The 19476-nt window shown below is 39.2% G+C and overlaps 7 protein-coding genes across 7 annotated transcripts; 3 read left to right on the top strand and 4 right to left on the bottom strand.

Annotated features, from left to right (window-relative positions):
- Positions 1-3515: 3515 nt before the first annotated feature.
- Positions 3516-5727, bottom strand: PAAG_02738 (leucine Rich Repeat domain-containing protein; the record flags this gene model as incomplete). The annotated part of the gene is made up of 3 exons (XM_002795216.1): positions 3516-5005; positions 5091-5438; positions 5547-5727. The coding sequence occupies 3 exons, from the start codon at positions 5725-5727 to the stop codon at positions 3516-3518; spliced, it is 2019 nt and encodes a 672-aa protein (XP_002795262.1).
- A 275-nt stretch (positions 5728-6002) lies between these two features.
- Positions 6003-6396, top strand: PAAG_02739 (hypothetical protein; the record flags this gene model as incomplete). Its single annotated transcript, XM_002795217.2, has 2 exons — positions 6003-6199; positions 6273-6396. 2 exons carry the CDS (start codon positions 6003-6005, stop codon positions 6394-6396), a joined length of 321 nt encoding a protein of 106 aa, XP_002795263.2.
- A 6148-nt stretch (positions 6397-12544) lies between these two features.
- On the top strand, positions 12545-12901 carry PAAG_02741 (hypothetical protein; the record flags this gene model as incomplete). The annotated part of the gene is made up of 1 exon (XM_002795219.2): positions 12545-12901. One exon carries the CDS (start codon positions 12545-12547, stop codon positions 12899-12901), a length of 357 nt encoding a protein of 118 aa, XP_002795265.2.
- A 1126-nt stretch (positions 12902-14027) lies between these two features.
- Positions 14028-14564, bottom strand: PAAG_11545 (hypothetical protein; the record flags this gene model as incomplete). Its single annotated transcript, XM_002795220.2, has 1 exon — positions 14028-14564. One exon carries the CDS (start codon positions 14562-14564, stop codon positions 14028-14030), a length of 537 nt encoding a protein of 178 aa, XP_002795266.2.
- A 107-nt stretch (positions 14565-14671) lies between these two features.
- On the bottom strand, positions 14672-15328 carry PAAG_11546 (hypothetical protein; the record flags this gene model as incomplete). Its single annotated transcript, XM_015847178.1, has 1 exon — positions 14672-15328. The coding sequence occupies one exon, from the start codon at positions 15326-15328 to the stop codon at positions 14672-14674; it is 657 nt and encodes a 218-aa protein (XP_015703202.1).
- Positions 15329-16753: 1425 nt separating this feature from the next.
- PAAG_02743 (F1 ATPase assembly protein) lies at positions 16754-17952 on the bottom strand (the record flags this gene model as incomplete). Its single annotated transcript, XM_002795221.2, has 2 exons — positions 16754-17648; positions 17750-17952. 2 exons carry the CDS (start codon positions 17950-17952, stop codon positions 16754-16756), a joined length of 1098 nt encoding a protein of 365 aa, XP_002795267.2.
- A 465-nt stretch (positions 17953-18417) lies between these two features.
- PAAG_11547 (hypothetical protein) lies at positions 18418-18960 on the top strand (the record flags this gene model as incomplete). The annotated part of the gene is made up of 2 exons (XM_015847179.1): positions 18418-18428; positions 18774-18960. 2 exons carry the CDS (start codon positions 18418-18420, stop codon positions 18958-18960), a joined length of 198 nt encoding a protein of 65 aa, XP_015703203.1.
- Between the last annotated feature and the right edge of the window lie 516 nt (positions 18961-19476).

The following is a 19476-nucleotide window of genomic DNA, read 5'->3' on the forward strand; positions in this document are numbered from 1 at the left end:
GGAGTAAGATATGGTCAGGTTTATGCTGAAGGTTCCTCAGGTCACCTCAAACCAAACACTCGAAAGTCACGAGCGGGATGATTTTCTAGGTATATATATTAAAAAAGAAAAAAAAAAAGTTCCTGCGCAGCGTTTCCAGTCATTGACCCGTGTCTCTCCTTTCCTTCATATATCGGCTAATGAGTATCATAAATAAAGTCGGTGTCGCATTGTTCGACGAGAAAAGCCTCCAACTAAGTAAAGTAACTAAGTCGTCGCGGGGTAGTGAAATTAGGAGGCGGGACAAAACTCCAGAGTTGTATGAAGGAGGGAAAACAGTTTTGGTCAACTGTGCTAAAATATATATTGGGTATATATCCTTTCAATGGTTTTAATTGCCAACCCCCACCCTCCGTCAGTCCTGCAATTCACCAGTCCTCCAAGGTCCAACACACGCTCCAGCCGTTTTCCTTCTCTCAGTCCGTTCAGATCCGTCCACGCGCACATTCCAGCAACTAAGAGTAATTTCTATATCAGCCCTCCCGGTTACTTATGCGCCTCGTTATTTCCTTTGCAGCTGCGTAGCTTCGCGCGGGGGTGTTACGAGAAACGGTCAAATTTTTTTTCTTCCGTTCTCTGCTTGGACGTTAGGAATAGGCGTGGTTGGAAAAGAGGTTTTCGGGACAGGTTCAGCGGATGCTGATCTAATTCCAGGATGACATAAAAAATTGGCTAAATAGATGATAGAAGTGTTGAAGCAAATATGTTGTTATTTTTCGTACGTTGCGGTAGTTTCATGACTTGACAGCTCAACTTCAAAAGGGTGCAATGAAATATCACGTGCTAGACTGAAGGACCAACTTTCGCTTTGGGATCAGATGGAAACCTTGGGCTAAGTCGAACCCCGCCCGTTAAGTTGCCATACTGCGTCAACGGTCACGAGACCCTGCAAGGTGGTGATGTTCGTACTTGCCTGCTTTTTTATACGGGAAGGCTGCAGAGATTGTAGAAGGTCACGAGAACGACGCAGCTGACGATGCCTAGAGGGCGTCCCTTGTTCCCCCTAATCAGGTAGGGCGGTAACTATCTATCACATTCGGTAAGGAATAGGAGGAGCTTAGCTCTATATAGATAGTTATCTGACCTGCCGTTCAGGGCAATTCGTTCTCGATATATTTGAGTGGCTGGGAATACACCTACAATTCTCTATATAATCACTTGTGCCCTCAATTCTTAGTTGTAGGCAGGCATACACTCATCTGCATTCTTGACTAGTCAAGCCCACCCATTCAGCTTCTCTCATAACCAATCCTCATGACGTCGCTGTTGGACCCAGTCTCAGCACCGCCTCATTACAATCTGTGTAAATTTTTCATCTCGCAACTCAATGTAAGTTATCTTCACCACCTTCTTAAAATAAACTCTCAGTGTGAAATATCTATTCAAAGCTACTGAAGGATTGAAAAGAACTCTATTTTCTCCTTTTAAGATAGCTGCAAGGTTACAAACTTTTGTAGATCACTTTGTATAACTGATTAGCTAGTAGAATCAACTGCAATAGCTTATCAGCAGATATAAAGATTAAGCTCTAAACAAAAGAAAAGCCTAATTCTAAATACAGATATCAAAGCTTATCTTCTTTTACATTTATATTTATAAAAAATAAACTTTTATATTTGAAATATTAACTAATATGTTATTTCTTTATAAAAATTAAATTGTTAAAATTTTTAAAATATAATTTTAAAATTTTTTTATCATTTAAAAAATTTATAATATATAATTAAACTTAATTTAATTATTTAATAATTTATTAATAAAATATAAATTAAATATAAAATAGTTTAAAATATTTAAATATTAAATTATTAGTTAAATTAAAAAAATTTTAATTTATATAAAATTTTAGAAAATAAAAATTAATATAAATATTATTAATTTATTTATTATTTTTTTTAATAATTTTTAAAAATAAATATTTTTATATTATTTAATTTAAAATTAAAAAATTTAAATTAAATTTATACTAATTTTAAAAATAATTATATAAATTATTAAAATAAAATATATATATTTTTTTATTATTAAAACTTTTTATTAAATAAAATATAAAATAATTAAAAAATAATTAAATTAAATTTTTAAAAGTTTATTAAAATATTAAATATTTAATAAATATAATATTTAATTTTATTATTTTATATAAATTTATATATTTAATATAAGAAATTATTTATTATTTAAAAATTTTTATTATATATATATATAAAATTTTATAACAGTTAAAATTAAGTAAAATATTAAATTAAAATAAAAATCTTTTTATAATTATTAAAATTTTAATATTTAATAACTTACAATAATTTATAAATTTTTTAGTTATATAAAAATTTTCCATAGTTTAAAAGTTAAAAAAAAATAAATCAGATTCTAATAAAAAATTATATTAATATTGAAAATATCAAGCAGGTTTTTATAAAAAAAAAAAACACTTTAAAGGTTAGGTATTAGATTAAAAAGTTAAGAGGTTCAAGTCAAAAATGCTACTGCTGCAGTATTAAAAGTAAACCTAGAAACATATATATTAAAATGACAGGCTTATTAGAGTTCATGAAATTATTGAGCTTTTTGATGAAGGGGTCGAGTTCAGAGAGGAGGTGACTAGGGGAAAGTGATGACAAGCCTAGATTCCATCTTAGAACAGAGGAGCATAAACATTCTTTTGAAAAGAAGCTGAGATGAAAAGAGGTAAAATCCTCAGTTATTCCAGGCACACATATGTTCATATAATACTTGATAGTTTACATATGGATTCAAGACTCGACACTCAATCAATCAAATGCAAATTCAGAAAACTCAAAAAGAACTTATCAACAGGAAGAGACAGCCCATAGTCGCCTCTTTTTCAAACACACATACTTACTTCTCTTCCTTTTCTACTTTCTGCTTTCTGCTTTCTGCTTTAGCAATTTCCTCTTTTCCCAGATAACCGCCTGCATCACAAATTTCCACCGTCCCAACTCGCACACAAACCGTAGACTCCCTATATGCAAAGAAGAGCGGGGATAGTATGACGGCAAATATCACATTTGAATATTAAAAAAGGAGGAATTAAAGCCCAACACCAGCAAAGAAATAAATGAGATATGGCTAAAACTAGCAAAATGATGCAACGCTCAATGCCCCACGCTCAATGCTCAACGCTCAATGCTTAACGCTCAAGCAAAATGGTGTGCCACCAACGCTCAAGCGACGAAAATCAGTCAGGATAGGTATATGATGTAATCAAAGCAAGACCTCCAAAACGAAGCAGAAAGCAGAAACTGGACAAGAGAGGTATTTTCCCCGACTTAACACCGCAACTTTTCAAATTCGAAACAGAAAGGAATAAGAGGAGAGGACCGCTAGCTTAAAAAATACAGAAAGAAAAAAAAAAAAAAAAAAAAAAAAAAAAAAAAAAAAAAGGTAGTCAAATCAGTCACAGGATATATGGGTCATAAAACAATCATAAGAAGAAATCTCCCCAAACATCTCCCTCACTTCTTAAACATATAATGCCCATACAACCCCCCAACGTCCCCAACCGCAACCGGCACCTTCCTCATCCCCCACCACCTAGCCCCCATCTTCCACGACCTCCTCCCATCATCCGCATGCACCTTGCCGGCCCTCCCATCCGACTTCCCATTTGCGCCCGCCATCGGCTCGCGCACATACCACCCCCGCCGCCCCAGATCCCGCACCAACCAGCCGTTCCCATACTTGCTCGCGCGGCTCCGCTGGCGCAGCGGGGAGATGATTTTCTCGCTGAGCTCGATAACGTCGAGTGGGGAGCTGTGCGGGGTGACGAGGAGGCAGGCTTTCGGGTTGAAGAGGGCTGCTTGGTTTATGTGCGGGTTCTTTGTGAGGTCTAGGTAGCGGAGTTGGGAGGGGATCCATTGGCGGTGGATACGGGAAGTAGAGGTTTCTTCGGACTGGGTGGTTGTGCTGTTGCGGGAGTGGTGGTCTTGCTCGCTATTAGGCGATGGAGGCGGGGCAAAGAACAGGTTGATATCGCTGACGGTTAAGTTTGCGGAATTGAGACCTAGTTCCTCGACATACTTGGACAGCTCGACTAGGGCTGACATATTGCTTGATCTCACTTTGGCGCCGCCTAGGTTTACAGAGCGCAGGGATGGAATGAGAGTGAGGCTGGGTAGAAGCGCGTCGACATCCGCCTCGTCCAGGAGTTGGTGCCTAGCTGTATCAGTCATGACATTCAGGTAGATGAGCGAGTTCATCACAGCTGGGTGGGTGGTTAGGAATTCCACCACCTCCGGACCCGTGAGCTTGGTGCAGCGCGAAATATTCAGGTGGGTGATGCGGGCACTATGTGGGATGGACATCAGTGCGGAGTTCGTGATTTGAGTGTGACAGACGTCGAGATGGGTTAAGTTAACTAGACGTGGAAGGAGAGCCTCGAAGACGCGGGGGCTAAGGCCGCTGCATTCGTGCAGAGATATCCGACGGAGCATGGGAAGGGTTTCGGGAAAGTTTGGGTCCTCAGTCACGGCGCTCAGAAACCCGTCTGAGAAGGTGGCAGAGGAACAGCCGCAGAAATCAACAGCGCGGAGAGAAGGGGTTCTCGAGAGCAATTTCCGAATGACGTTCCCATTCACATCATCTTCCAGATGCTCTTGCAGCAGACACTCCTTCAGGTTCTTCAGAAGTTCTAGGCATTCAAGGAGAGTCTTGGATGTGAGGTTTTGAATCTCCGTATTCATCTGCTGTGTGCGTCCCAACCCAACAGAAGTAAAGTGAGAAAAGTCCAGCCGCCGGACAATGGTGCCCAGAGCGGGATATTGTCGGATGTGGCTAAGGGCCTTTGAGAAGATGACAGAGTGTGGGATGGTGATATTTCGATAGAGAACACTCAGTGTGGCGGAATGGAGCGTTCGAGACGTCAGCAGACAGGAAATGAGATCAACATTCCGTGGCGTGTAGCCATTAGGGGGGATATCAAGAGCCAGATACGAGATGATTTGATCTGGAGCAATCATTAGTTACATATCGTTTTCACAGGAATACCCGCATGAGGTCCTCAGAAAGGATATAGTTTCTAAAGAGTTTACCTAGTATCTCAGAAGGGAGCAATTCGATAGGAGCATTCCCCTTCTTTATAATAGATTTCTTAGGCTCCTCCAGAACAGCACAGATGCGATTGTTGATATCCTTATCCTCCCACGCAAAACCCCTCGACTTCGCATTCCCCAGTAAGCGCAGGTCACTGTAGCTCCTGCTCAGCCTCCGCCCGCCCAAGGGGATCTGCTTCCATCCCAGAAAGGCACCACACGGACAGCAGAATTCGAGGTGATCCGGGAGGGGGGCAAGGGTTCGAGACTGGACAGCCGTGTTGCCGGGATTTGATAAGTGTTCGCTGGGGGTATTTTCCTCGGTATCTACAAAGGATTGGGCGATTTCTGGAGGGTTATATGGTTAGATATATGCTTAGCATGGTAAAAAAAAAAAAAAAAAAAAAAAAAAAAAAAAAGGGGCATAGCGGAAGAAGAGAGGTAAAGAGCAAGTACCGGTGAAATCCTCTTTGATGGAGCCGAAGGAAGGGCGGCGGGAGCTGCCTGATTCAGTGGAAGGGGAAGGGGAGTTTTCGCGCGAGCGATTCTGGGGTTTGCCGGCCTGCTGGAAATAGTCCCGCCGCTGGTGCTGATGGTGGCCAGGGCAATTGGAGATTGGGGCAGCCCGGGAGCTCATTTCTCGTGGGGGCAAATTGACAAGATCTGGCGGCGGTAGAAGATGTTCTTGAATTGTTATTATGTCAGGATGGATATTATTTATTGCCTTGTGGGAACCACCGATATGGGAGTGAGATGGGTCTGTGGTCGGGAGAAAGAAAAGGGAGAGGGGAGGAGGAGAAAAGATTGAGATAAGATGAGAAAAGAAGCACCTGAAGGCGCAAAGATGGTAGAAATAGCAGAAACAGTCACAGCAGCTTTCGGAGGATTGTGGGGGAGGAAAACATATAATACATGGGCAAGACACACCGATTAGGGTTTAGATCGTTGGAGATGATCCCCCCTCCTCTTGGGGAAGTAAGGTTATGGGCGCCAGTACGGTCACAGTACGGTAACAGTACGGTAAACCCGGGCTTGTTTGCCAATGGCGGGCGGTCTGTCGTGCAGGAGGGTGGTCACGGAGACACTTCTCGTACCCGGGCCGTACCCGGGTAAGTAATGATTTTACAGGATGAGACGTATGTAACGCTGGTGAAATACGGGTGTGTAAAGAAAACTCGCTAGAGGGCAACTGGTCAAGTGGGAGGAGTTGCTGTTAGTCACAATTTCCCCTCAGCGGAACCGGAGGAACAGGGGGCGGAATATGCGGTCCCAAGAGGTGTTTTTTAGGCTGGTAAAGGGCTGGTAAAGGTCTGGTAAAGGTCTGGTATTGGCTGGCTGTTGGGCTGGATTGTTAGCCTGCTCCGGGGTGGCTTCGAAGGGGGCTTGGCTGCAGTCAATGTGATGCGAATGCGAGTGGGGGGGAGAAGAGAGGAGAGGCGGCCATCGCTTGTTAGGAGAGACAGATTATTTATTAGGTGTGAACGAAGGCATGGCAGAGATAGGGATACGAATGGGAATTGGAATGAAGCACACTGTTTGCAGGCTGTTAAGAATAAGATCGGTTGAGGAGTTATTAGGATTAATTAGGATTATGGTGGTGAGGAGATATTAATAATGATGGTGAAGGAGAGGTGGGTTGGACGGCGAAGAAAGGTAAAAAGCAGGAGAAAGGTGAAAGGAAGGCAAAACGGACGGTGCAATATTTAGTAACCAACTTAGATCCACAACTCTATTTATGAGTCTCTTCTTTGAGAGTCTGCTCCAGAGTAGCTAAGCTTCTGTTGATCCAAAGTTTGAACCCTTCCTACTTCGATCCTCTCTCCAGAATCAATTGTGTTGTGTATTTATTGGATACGCCTGTCTTCCACAGTTACAAATCTCCCCTCAGTTCCCCCTCCTCTTTCCCCTCCCCTTCCCAACCTCCCTCGCAAAACGGCCCCCCGGACTTCGGTGGCATGACTACTTGCCATGCTGACTACCTACTCCCAACCATCCATTCCATCGCACCCGGGACAGTTTGATATCTACCAAGCTCAAGCGGCAACTTGGGGTAAACAAAATATAGAGCCCAGTCGAGGCTTGGCCTGCTTGGCGTGCAGCTCGTCCTTTCAAGTTCTGCGGGGCGGCAGTGGAAGCTGTGGTTGAAGGGCAACATACGGTGAACGCAGCGTCCGCAGCAGAGGGTTAGACTCCCTACGAAGAGTTGTTATGTGGGGTATTGTACCGTGCTGTTAACGTAGGATGCACCAAGCTCGCTGCCTTTGTCGCCCGGTACAAGAGCAGCCCCTGCAACCTGGAGGCTTTTTGGCAACTCTGGCGGTGAGGGCCAGCCAGCAATCAGGTAACTCTGGGTCCCGTGGTATAACTACAGCGCTGTGGTTGAGACAAGAGATTACGGCGACTGCGGAGGTTGCAGGCTAACCAGTAGTAGCCGTGGTGCAACTGGGCAGAAATCGCAAGGCCGGCTTTCTTCCACCCTGCATTCTATGACATAATGGAAATGCCAAAAAAAATCCGTCAACTAATTACGGCGCGATGATGACAGGGGTGATTAATTTTGATGCAACATAAATCAACAAATTAACGGGAGGAGCGGGGGGAGGAGGGGGGAACAAAGAGCAGCAGGTCCATTCTCATCATCTACGATACCTTGGCTTTCTGACGCTGGAGGCAAAGCAGCCAAAAGCAAGCCAGCGAGGAGCAAGTAACGTACATAGTCTATCTCAGTTCTCTTTCCTCCCAGGCGTCCCATGACTTTTCGAAATATCGGCACTAACCATGAAATATCATCCCCAATAAATGAACCTCCAGTCTAAAGCCAACACAGCAACATCCCATGGATAGATAACCACACGCTCACTCCAACGGCCATGCAGGCAAGGATCAACACACACATGCCCATTTCCCGCCGAATTCCCCCGCGTCCCATTGGTGATTGGATTGTCCTTGTTTCAACCCAATGACGGTCTTTATAACCCCGGACAGAAAAAGAGCAACTAATTGTCCAATGGGGGATATAGGAAAAGGGATTGCAGGGTGGGGCAAGTCGAGGAGGTTGCGGGGCGGGGACCTTGGTTTTGAGAATGATAATCGATTTCAAAGGGGGATAGTTACACCCTCAAACCAACCGAATGATTTTGTTTCGGACCCACAGCTAACCAACCAATGACCATGACGATTCTTAAATTACTAGTGAGCAGTGATGACTACTTCCCCCAGCACCCGTCCCGGCTCGCCGGGTCTGGAACCATGGAATGTGGTTCAAGTTCAATTCAGTTACGGACTGTGAGTGCAAAAGAGCGAGTTGGTTGTGTATATTCTATAGGTTAGTTAAATGAGCTTCTCTACGGAGTTCTCTCACAATCCAAGCGAAGGAAGGATATAGAGTCAGCGTGAATGAATGAGCTAGGCCACAAGAGGCTAGCGTGTCCCAAATATGACTGGTGTAGCCCAGATGGGACTAGCGTGGAAAGGAACGAGCTTGCACTCTCACGTTCGGATGAAAAGAGCTAATATATATATATATAGAAAGTGTAACGGGGCGTGCTACCGAATAACGGCCCTAGCGCTTCCTTATAAACAAAAAGGACGAATTCGTTAGAAGGAGGAAGAAAAGAATATGAAAGAAAGGATAATTCGGTGAAGAGTTTTTGTTACGAAAGGTTAACTATCACCCAGGCGTTAGTTAGCCTATTACATCATCCCTCCTCTTCTGACGGTTTCATTCGGCGGATCATTCAGTAATGATTGGTGATTCCTCCGAATCAAGCGCGGCCGTTTGTCTTCCAGGCGGAAGCTGGTTCCCGCGTTGAGCGGTCATATCGGTACCCATTGAACCAGATATTCTCAGCAGCGTCCACATGTGTGATGGGTGTATAATTTGTTCAATCTTTAATTCTAGTTTCATCATCCTCTTTGATGATGCCAGGCAGCTGTCAGTTGAGAATCTTCTGTGAGAGGAACAGATCTTCAGCAGCTGATCAGAGCAGATTTATATGAAGAAACATTATGAATTCCAGAAGATATATCTAGTTGATAGTTATGACTGTCAACCACTCTGATAACTGTGTCCTTCACTGATGGTAGTCAAGTGTTTAGGAAGATCAATCTGTTTATATATTCTGAAGATCTAGTCAAACTTTATTTTCAAATTCATACTATGTGGTTGAACTTCAATGTATTTTTATTTGAATTTTATAATTTTATTGAGCAGTTGTCATGGAAGCTTCAGCTCACTTATAGATTTTATTAAAAATTATTTATAATCTTCTCTGCTGATTGTATTGAATTATGAATAATATTAATTTTTTTTTAAATATTCTATTGATGAAATTAAAAGTTTTTAAATTAAATATATAAAATAAAAAAATAAGTTTATTTTTATTATAATAGATTTATAGTTTTTAATAAAAAATTTATATATAAAACTAAATTATTTTAATTATTTATAATTATAAAACTTTTAAAGAATATTATTAATAATTTTAATTATTTATTTATAAATAATATTTTATCTTAAAAAATTAATAAATATAAATTTATATATTATTAATAAATTAAATTTTATAATTAAATATTAAAAAAAACTTATATATATTATAAAATAAATATTTAAAAAAAATATTTATAATTTATAATTATTAAATTATATAATTTTTTTATTAAAAAATAATTAAATATATTTTAAAAAATATAAATATTTATTTATTTATTTTATTAATTTAATTTTATAATTTATATTTTAATATAAAAGTACTTTTTTAATTACTTTAATATTAAATATATCAATAAAAGTTTAATATTAATTAGAAGATTTTTTTATACTTTCTTTGACTATTAAAATTTAAACTTTTTAATAACTTTATAAATAATAATTATACTGATAGAAAAGATATTAATATTCTTCTTATAATTTTAATAAAATAAAAAAAATAAAATTTTATTTAAAATTAAAAATTATATATATATATATATATATATAATATTTTATTATATTAATATTTAATTTTTTATATAATAAAATTTATATATTTTAAAATTATTAAATTTTTTAAGATTTTATAAAGTTTATAAAAAACTATATTTTATTCTTTATATTATTTAAACTTTATCTTTATATAAGATTTTATTATTTTTATATAATATTTTTATCTTTATCTAAATCTTTACCACTTTTATATAATTTTTTTTAATTATTTTAAAACTTTATTTAATATAATTTTTTTTAATAATTATTTTCTATTTTTTATATATATTAATTATCAATAGTTTTTAATAATTAATTTATATTTTTAATTATAATTTAAAATAAAAGTAATTTTTTAATTTATAATATTTTAATTTAATAAACTTTTTAAAATATAAAATATTATCTTTTATAATATATTTAAAATTTAGATATAATTATTTTAATTTTTATTTTAATAAATTAATTTTTAAATAAAAATATTTTATTTATTAATTAAATATATATATTTTTTAATATTAAATTATAATTTTTTTAATTAATTTTGAAGAGAAAATAAAAATTATATTTAAATAATAAATTTTAAATTTAAATATTATTTTATTTTATAATTTTATAATTTTATTATTTTTACTAATTTTTATAAAATTATATATATTAATAAAAAAATAATATTTAATATATTAAATTATAAAATATTTAAATTAATTATTTAATTATAATTATATAATTTAATTAATTATAAATTTTTAAATAATTAATATTAATATAAGAAGTTTAATTTATTAAATTAAATATAATTATTATTAATAATAATATAAATAAAATAATTTAGTTATAATAATCTTAAATTTTATATATTATAATTTAATAATTTTAAATATAAATTTTTATTTAATATATTAATTTTAAAAATATATAATTTAATAATAAAAATAATTTATAAAAATAATAATTTTTTTATTAATTTTTATTTAATTAATCTATTATTTTAACTTAATATATATATTTTATATATATATATTACTTTTAACTAATAAAAAAAATATATAAAATAAAATAATCTTTAAATTAATATTTATTAATAATATAAATTAAATAAAATTTTAATCTTAAAATTTATTTTTTATAAAAATTTTTATTTTAATTAATTATTAAAAATATTTTTAATTTTTTTATATAGAATTTAAAATAACTATATGTAAATTTTAATTAGAATATAAAAAAAATATTTTTTTTTAATATTTATTTAAAAAACTTTTACTTTAATTTTATTTTATATTATATAAATAATTTTTTATAGTATAATAAAGTAATATTTTATTATATTTTATAAAAAATAAAAATTTAATAAAAGATTTATAAAAATTATTAATTATTTAATATTATTATTAATTTTTATTATAATAATATTTTATTATAATTATTAAATAATAAAATAATATATACTTATAAATATAATTTTTTTTTAAAAAAAATACTTTATTGATTTTATTTAATTAATTTTATTAAATTAAATAAAATACTTTTATATTTTTATTTTTAAATAAAAATTTTTTATCAAAAAATATAATTAAATATTATTAAATATCATAATTAAACTTTAAATAATAACTTAAGAAAAAGCTACGGCTCTGTAAATGTAATATTATATCAATAATTATAGATACTTATTAAAAGCAACTGTTGACGTCTTAAAGTGATGAGATTTGCAATAGCTGTCAACTGTTAGTGATAGAAGCAGCTGTCATCTAAGAGAAGAGTCATATACTTATGAAAAATTGACTTCATTAAACAGCTTGATTAGGCTAGTTACTGCAGCAATTGCCTATTAACCTTCAAAGGTTAAAGGAAGCAGCAGATAATTCGCTCAGAGAGAGTCTTAAAGAAGTATAGCTGTAGTGATCTTCTTTTCAGATTCTTCTTTTTAGTGTGATCTGGTGAAAGAGTATAGATATTGTAGAATTTAGCAGTACAGGCGTTGAGCCAGCTGTAGTAGATTGCGAGTCAAAAAATATGAATTGAAAGCAGTCCTTCTGGGAGGACAGAGAGTCTCATAATGAATTTGATTATTATATTATATTCTGTATGATAATGAGAGCTTCTCTAACTCGGCAAAAATATATTTGCGGAAAGCTTCTGCTGATGGTACAAAATTTCAAGATGATTGATAGAATGAAAGCAAGCAAACATCACTAATAACTAGATGACTTCCCTTAGGTATAACTAGTTACTCCGTATTATCTCTGACTACGTAGTGAACTCCCAATCCCAACCATCCTTATTCTCTCCATTGCAGCAGTGGCAATTTACTCTCAAGACAGTTATTCCAGCTATTTGACCGGATGTCGTTGTAGAATAATCAGAAAGCTGGGAGGAGCCAAATGCGCACCCCAAATACACTAAATAGAGCTTCAATTCGTTGGATCTGGCCAGATTCGGTTGTCCCAAGTCTACATCTCATATAACTAAGACTGAAGACCAGAACATGGCTATGAAATGCTTCCCCAAGCCTCCTCGCCCTACCAAACGGAGAAGAGATGGATTTGTTAATGTTACCACTTCCAATTTTACGTCCAATAATCGTCGTCATCCTGGACAGTTCATGATTCAAACTGTCAGATCCCAAGGCCAGAAACCTAGTGCTCCAGTGTCGCAATCACGGCTATTTGCTCCCACCCATCACGACCCTCAACTCTCCCCAATAGATAAATATTTATGTTGTTTGCGCACTTACAAAGCCCGGTTCCATTTTTCAATGGACACACAGATGCAGATCTTGACGCTCTCTTACACTCCTACAGAGTTCTACCATTCCGGAAGGGCTGTGAAAATCTTCTATTAAATATGCTGCTACGTGCCAATTCCTAATATGCTGCTGTTACTACCAATATTTTAGTTCACTTGCCTTCAATTTGCCCCTATCATAGCAATGCAATTCTCCCAGTGTATTTTTTCCACCTCACATACCTCGCGACACACAAGTCATTGCAATAAGATCCATTTAGCGTTCTGGGCTCGGAGGATATCGTGGCAGCCAAGTATTGCATACAACCCTAGCAGAGTCATCAATATTGGATAGAGATATGTGTCATATACCCTCTTTCAGTCATCAACTGGTAAGCCAAAGAGTTGACAAAAGGCGACATTAATCCTTTTGAAAGGTTTTGGCGTTGTCCGTCCATCGATCCGCTCACTGAAGACGACGACCAAACCAATGGTCATGAAACATGGTCCATGTGTAAGTAGCATCAGGGCTCGAGATCAAGCATACGTCTACAGGCTCAATTCTAATGCTAAAATGCTAATGTTTGACTTTATCAGAGTGAAATGTTTCAGTGTGAGGGCTTGATCTTACATACATGCTCTGATAGTGCTTTCCAGCGCTGTTCCCTCCAGTGCCCACGGAGTCGATTTTTGAGTGGAGCCATTAGATATCGGGTGATTGGGCTCTGCCCTTATGGGCTGTCTGTGCTTTATGTTCGAGGGCACACGTTGCGAGTCGTCTCAAGACATGGGAGTTTAAGAGCGGCGCGATGTCCATTGTTTTTTTAAAGCGGTGCAGCGCTGTTTCTGAAGCGGCAAACGTCATCTTGGGAATAGGTACAGTATTAGTTCCTGTCCCCTTGCCAAATCTCCAACAAGCCCTAATGCCAATACGTATTGCAAATTTTCTGTATGTCTTTACTATACCTACCTTGAGGTTAAATTACCAGACAGGTTAAGGATTGTCCTGTTAGCACTGGGAACGCTTCATCCTGGCCTGTGAACTATTTGAACCCTCTCTCTGGCCTAGGGAACCGTTTAGCCTGGGATCCAGCGTATGAAAGGTGGAAGCCATGGATATCCTGGATTTAACTATCTATATCTGCAGCTAATGAGAGCTTTTGATGCCCAATTTTACCACAAACTCCTTTTCACTGCTTCGCCGTCACCGCCTACTCAACGATGGCCGAAACACCCTCACAATGTCATGCGGATATAACTTTCTCATTCTCTCTCCACCGAAGCTTGAACTCCAGGCCCAGCTCCTCACATACAGCGACTTGCACTGTTTCTAGCACGGTATCAAACACGCCAAAACTGGCCGGGCTGTCCTCATCGTTACCCTCACCCTGGAACACACCGGTCCGGACCAGGCAAGTGTTCCACCCATACATGTTCCCGCCAATAATGTCAGAGACCGGGTTGTCGCCAATCATGTAGAGATGTTTTCGGGAAGGGTATACTCGTTGTGGATCTCTTTCGTCTACGACTTCATGACCTCGTCGGCGTATTTGTGTGGCCAGCTCGGGCTTGCCGTAGACGACCTGCTCGAGATCACCGCCCGTTAGAGACTTGTACATAGTTTCGAGAGCAATGCGGAAGAGGCCCAGGGTTATCCGGGGCAGCCTGTGTTTGGCCTGGAAGATTATATCGCCCTGAGAGAAGTAGATGGGCATATGCATGGCAAGGGGATCCCTGGCATTAGTGCCTAGCCAGCCATTCTCACTCAAGAGAAGGTCCATGATGACCTGGAGATCGGTAGCGTCATCACGCGAGTCGTTGAAAGACGAGAATGGCGTCGAAGTTTATTTTGCCGAAATCCTGAGGCTTCGCTTGGTTGCGGTCCTCTTCACTGAAGTTTCTCCATGGAGAAATGCTGGGGTCCCAGGCGACGATGTCCTTGGGGACGACGACGTTTTTGAATCCGTAGGGCCTCTGCGGCGGCACGTGCCTTGAAACCCTCACCACCAACAACCAATACGGTCTCGTAATATTCCGCCAGTGCCTGCATGGGGGTACGAGATTGGATAAATTGGGTGGTGGAGATGGGAGAGCCTAGGATATTGTATATTTGCTCTACGCGGCCCACCTCTGTCTTGCCACCACCGTTGGTAAGGAGGATATAAGGGATTTTGATTCCGAGCTCATTATCCCCGTTGTGGAGCTCCATCACTCGACGAGACTCAGGGATGATTTGATCGTCGTGGAGAAGTATGTCGAATGCGAACGCCATGTTCTTGGCCGCTTTGACTTGCTCCTTGGCCAATTCCTGAACTTGGGAAGCGAGGATGTCTCTCAGGGCACCAGGCACCAGGAGCACCTGGTCCCAGAGAAGCCCTTGAAGCACGGGGAGATCTGGGAATAAGCAGAAAAGTACCGAAGGAGTTTCGGGATGCCCGTCGATACTTCGTCGAAGGTGTGAGGCTAAGGTTATGCATGAGATGGCCCGCATCGCTGACTGAACTTCTCGATGCAGGTATCTCAACGGCACTGCCGTGGCGAGCATAGGATGGTATGCTGATATCTTTGGGTTGTTTTGTATTGGGTATTTTGCCTTTTGGGGACCTCGTGGGGAGTGAGATCGAGGTCAACTTCAGAAATTCGAGACAATTTTGCAGGTATTAAAGTAAAAGAGAGAATATCAAATCGCAAAATGGTTATTATACTTATAAGACTTGAAAGCAGTTGAATCTAGAATATGTGTAAAAAAAAAAAGGTGGAAAATAGCATAATCGAAACCAAGAAGAATTGGTTCAATATAAACTGGGAATCGTGGCTTTCATACATCCGTACTCAATAATATCGTACGGATACAGGGGGCAACACACATCTTCAAGATCGTGCTCCCAAACTCCTGGCATACCACAAACAAAGTTCACTGAAATCAAGGATGAGATGCAGGCGTCGAATTGGAAGATCCACTACTGGTCTTTTCCTCCCTAATTATTATCGCTCTCCCAGAACAGAAAGAGTATCTTTGTTGTTCGGAGAAAACGCAGATCTGCAGGGTAAATTCCTCGGACATGGCGGAATGAGCAAATGAAATGTCCATCACTGGAGGAAGCCAAAGAGATATCCCTCTTAATCTTTTGAAAAATGGACTAAAAATGAGGAATATAAACCTCGAAATGTTTCTACGATCATTGATCTGCCGTAACTGCACCAATGAGTACACATGGTCGCATAACAGGCCAATTGGTAGAAAGGGGCCAATATGAGATTTCTAAGGCGCCCGCCGCCTCAAATCATTCTGTAACAATCAGAGCAGCTCGGCATGCCAACAGCTTAGCCACAGCAATCACTGGGATCTCCCAAGGTCAGAAGTGGTGCCGATGAAGCGAGCTATAGGAGCCCAGTCCTGCCATCAGTCTCCGCTTCTTCCGGGTCGTAGCGTTGATTAGCGGTGCCATGAAGGGACCATCCCGTGGCACTCAAGGCCTAGTGATGATGCATAAATGTGGAAATGTGAAAATGGGGGGTCCTTGAACACTCCAGTTGGAGAAAACAGTTGTATCAATGCATAACTGATGTCTCTCCAACTTCACAACCTGCGGCAGAGAGCAGATCCTCTCCTTTGCCGAGATCCACCGGCACGTCAATCAGGTCGAAATCCACCCGTTCCTAGCCAACACGGAGCTCATCAACTACTGCTTCAACCACACCGTCCTTCCCGAAGCCTATTCACCCCTCGGCTCGGCTCGCAGATCTTTTTGAAGTCCACAGCTCGCTGTTGTAGGTTTTATTCTCCAAACCAGTGCAAAAACGCGTTCTCTTAGAAACCGAGTTTCCAATTTATTCTCACAATTCTATTTTTCTGCTTAAAGTTCCCTCCCTCGTATATTAATTGTTTCCACCTGAAGGCCAAGATGACGTGGAAATATCTAGGCGTACACAACTGGATAAAAGAATGCTTATTGCTGCTCACAAGACACTATACCCTCTCAATCTCATCCATCAAATCCTCCAGTTTAAATCCATTAACATCACCCTGGTTGAACATCTTCACAAGCTCTGCTCTTTTCCCAGCCTGTGCTCCATCAACTCCCCAATCATAAAACCGTTGCAACCACATGATCAATAACTTCGCCTCATCCATAGTCACACCGCGATCCGATACCACTGCGCCACTCATTAGAACCAGTCCTTTCGTCACTGCAAGGTCCAGATAGTGTGTTATGATCGTATGTGGTTGTGAATATGCTCCGTGTAATTTGTAAGATGCCAGGTGCGTGAAGAGTACAGTAGATGTGTGTGTATTTAGTGTGGTGGTAGTAACAGTGTTTGCGACATTGGGAGTTGAGGTAATAGCGCCGGCGGGAGGATGGAATGCCCATTGCAGGAAATGCATATCTGCCCCTGTACCTGCAGATTGGACAGGGCCCGAAGCAGCCCCACCTTCCACATCATCCGGCCCACTGCCGGCCGCTTTCCTGGGTAGGGGTAAAACAAATTGCGGATTCTGTCGGGCAATGCCGACCATACGCATGTATGTGTCAAGCGGGATGGTAGCACAAACTGACTGAGGGTTAGCCGCATGTCGGAGGCGCCAGACGGTCTCAATTTCCTTGGCGGGGAGTGTGAGGATCTTGGGAATGTTGATGTAGGAGGACAAAGGTTTTATTCCGGGCATTTGGCTTCTTGAAGTAGGGGGGTTGGTAGGAGGGTTTGATGACTGAGAAGTCACCAGGGAACGGCCCGCTGACCCGCCATTGGCAGTCAGTGAAGCACCTGGGATTGGTGGTGTATTGGAGTCAGCTCTTGTTCTGAGGCTTTTGATGTTATCTTGATAGGCATGTCGGAGGGCGGAAATCGAAGAATAACCCTCTCTGTGGCATTAAATTAATGGTGAGCACTTGTTTGTGGAACTGGGAGGGAGCTTCATTGAGGGTGATCAACATCAATTGAAGAATTTGCCATGCATACTTACTCTTTGGCTTTACGGTCAAGCTTGTCCTTGTATCTGTCAAGAACATGGTTTGGATCCTGGTGAGTGGTAAGCAGCCGCACATCACGGACACATGCCCATTGTCGCTGGGCATTTCCAGATGATGGTCTGCAGCTGGTCACAATGCTTCTGACTGCTGGAGTCTGAATCAATGCTATTGAGACTATGTGTGCAGGATGCTGCATCTTGACAGAGTCACAGCTCTCAACAGCCTCCGTGAGAGAAGCGGCAATAACCACCTGTCATAGTAGGTTTAAGTTGTCAAGACTCAGACACAATCAACATACCGAAAAAGCTTTGTGAGTGTGTAAGAGTGAATTGATGATTATATTCTATTTGATAGTGAGAGCTTCTCTGCACTGCACTGCAAAGAAGTTTGTCCGACACATACGGGACTAGTGTGAAAGAGGAAAGAGCTTGCTCTCACACTAACCACTCGGCCATGTAGGCGTATGAAAAAGAGCAATATAATATCCAAATGCAAAATGAATGAAGATACAGAAATATTTGCTAGGCAGCATACAGAATATAGATAATTGACAAAAACCTCCATTGAAAACACCGTGGGAAGGAAGGAATGACGAAGGAAACCTTCTTATAGATTTGTTAGATGAAAATATTCTTCTTCTGGGCTATGTTCATTTGCATTTATGGCGCCAGTGTAGGGCCTTTGTAAATACTTAACATATACCATCTGGCCAGAGGTGCAGCTGTATTCTAGGAATGGTATTATTCTTTAATTGTGTTATAAATGGTGTAATAGTATATATTGATATAATATAACTATATAGTATAAAAATGATATTTGCTGATTAATTTATAATTAGTTAACTATATTTATATAATTTATATAACTAAATGAATATATTAACTATTAGTTAACTGACATAATTTTCAAGTGAGTGAATCACTCAAGTGAGGAGATCACAAAACCATCATATTTCAACTGACTAGATTTTAAATCAAAATTATCTCAACATCACAACATTTAATTAAATTGTTTTAGATCGAACCAGGTGTCCACGACCGGCGAGAGGGTCGCTACGGACCCGACCCTCCATGCCATTGCGAAGGTGGTGGGCCACACGCTTGCTCAAGGGTGTGTACTGCCTGGGGTATACGGAGAGGGTTACGTTGTCTTGCCCAAGTCGTCGAATCCGGGTCGTATTGAGAGAAATTTCCAGGAGATTTAAGTTGACGGATGAGCAGTTTGAGGCGGTGAATAAGGTGGCTGAGCGGAGACATGTGCGGTTTGTTTTGTGAATATGAAGGATACCTTTGGGTATGATGTGTGGGCCTGAAGAGCACAGTGGGGGAGCTTCTGGGTAATGGAGAAGGCTTCGTTAGTGCGGTTTTGATCCAGAATGATTTTGGGCGCGGGTTGTTGAAGCCGGTTTAATTGATATATTTTGTTACTGCTTGAAATCTAATCTGGGTTACGTTATTTTACTATGCGGTAAGGAACTCAATGTTCGGAGCAAGCTTTCATAGGGTTGGAGGTTAGATTTGTCATGCCACTCGAGGGTTGTCGGTGTTTGACATAATAAACTTGCGCACTCTCATAGAATGTATATTCAAAACGAAGAGTAAAAGAACCAAAGTTATCACGAGAGTATACTCTATCAAAACTCACCGAATTAATAACCAATAAACTGGACAACGCCTGAATCAAAGAAATTGACGAAAATAAAACGCCTCAAAATATGGTA

This window comes from Paracoccidioides lutzii (genome assembly GCF_000150705.2).
Source record: "Paracoccidioides lutzii Pb01 unplaced genomic scaffold supercont2.6, whole genome shotgun sequence".
Taxonomy (NCBI): Eukaryota; Fungi; Ascomycota; class Eurotiomycetes; order Onygenales; family Ajellomycetaceae; genus Paracoccidioides; species Paracoccidioides lutzii.